Source organism: Verticillium alfalfae, genomic scaffold, assembly GCF_000150825.1.
Source record: "Verticillium alfalfae VaMs.102 supercont1.12 genomic scaffold, whole genome shotgun sequence".
Classification (NCBI taxonomy): Eukaryota; Fungi; Ascomycota; class Sordariomycetes; order Glomerellales; family Plectosphaerellaceae; genus Verticillium; species Verticillium alfalfae.
Window position 1 is genome coordinate 197,540 of NW_003315027.1, and position 879 is coordinate 198,418.

The 879-nt window shown below is 71.8% G+C and overlaps 1 protein-coding gene across 1 annotated transcript in view; it reads right to left on the bottom strand.

Annotated features, from left to right (window-relative positions):
- VDBG_08289 (mitochondrial carrier protein) overlaps nt 1-879 on the bottom strand; it is a gene marked incomplete at both ends in the record, with an annotated part of 3,480 nt that overhangs the window by 1,341 nt on the left and 1,260 nt on the right. Inside the window, one exon of the mRNA XM_003001198.1 lies at nt 3-839. Coding sequence (XP_003001244.1) covers nt 3-839 — 837 coding nt within the window. The remainder of the gene's footprint in view (nt 1-2; nt 840-879) is intronic.

Sequence of the window (879 nt, forward strand, 5' to 3'; positions counted from 1 at the left end):
ACATGCGGAAGATGGACCCCCGCGCCGGCGCGCCGCCCGCGGGCCGCGGCGTCGGCCCGCCTGTTCGCCGTCTTCTGGTCAATGTCCTCGAGGTGGTCCCAGTGCTCGAGCTGGAAGTGCGTCAACGGGTGCATGACGGCCTGCTGGGCGAACGAGGCGGTGACGCCGGCGAGCAGCAGGAACAGGGGCTCGATGGCGTAGTGCGGCTTGATGATGAGGGGCGTGATGCCGTCGTTGTCGGCGGCGCGGCCGCCAGCACGCGTCGGCCGCCGCGTCGCCAAGAGGTTGGCCATGTCCTCGTTGAGGTCGCCGTAGTACCACGTCACGAAGCGGTAGTAGCTCTGGGCCTTGACGTACTCGAAGGTGCTGAAGAAGACGGCGCTGCCGAGGCCGTCCTTGAGGAGCGAGAGGCCGTAGCCGGCGAAGATGCCGCCGGGGCCGATCTCGCGCAGCTTCTCGGCGCTGAAGGTCCACATGCTCTTGGGCGCGCCGCCGCGCCCGTCGGCCGGCAGGAGGTCGCGGTGGTCGTAGCGCGCCTGGATGGCGTCGAGCGGGGCCGCGACGAGGCTCTGCAGGGCGCCCGCGAGCAGGCCGGCCGTGAAGGTGTGGACGGGCTCGGGTGGCGGGTAGACGGTGCGGCGGGCCCTCGCGCTCTCCTCGTGCAGCTGGCCGAGGATCTGGAGGTAGCTCGTGTAGAGGACGGCGCCGACGGTCACGTTGGCCAGCAGCGGCGGCAGGATCTGGTTGGGCACGACGCCCCAGCCGTGATGGCGGATGGCCGTCGTCAGGACGCCGGGCGTCGTGCCGCGCAGCCAGTCCCACGTGTGGCGCAGGCCGTTCTGGAACCGCGACCGGGCGGCGGCCGACGCCGGATCGCGA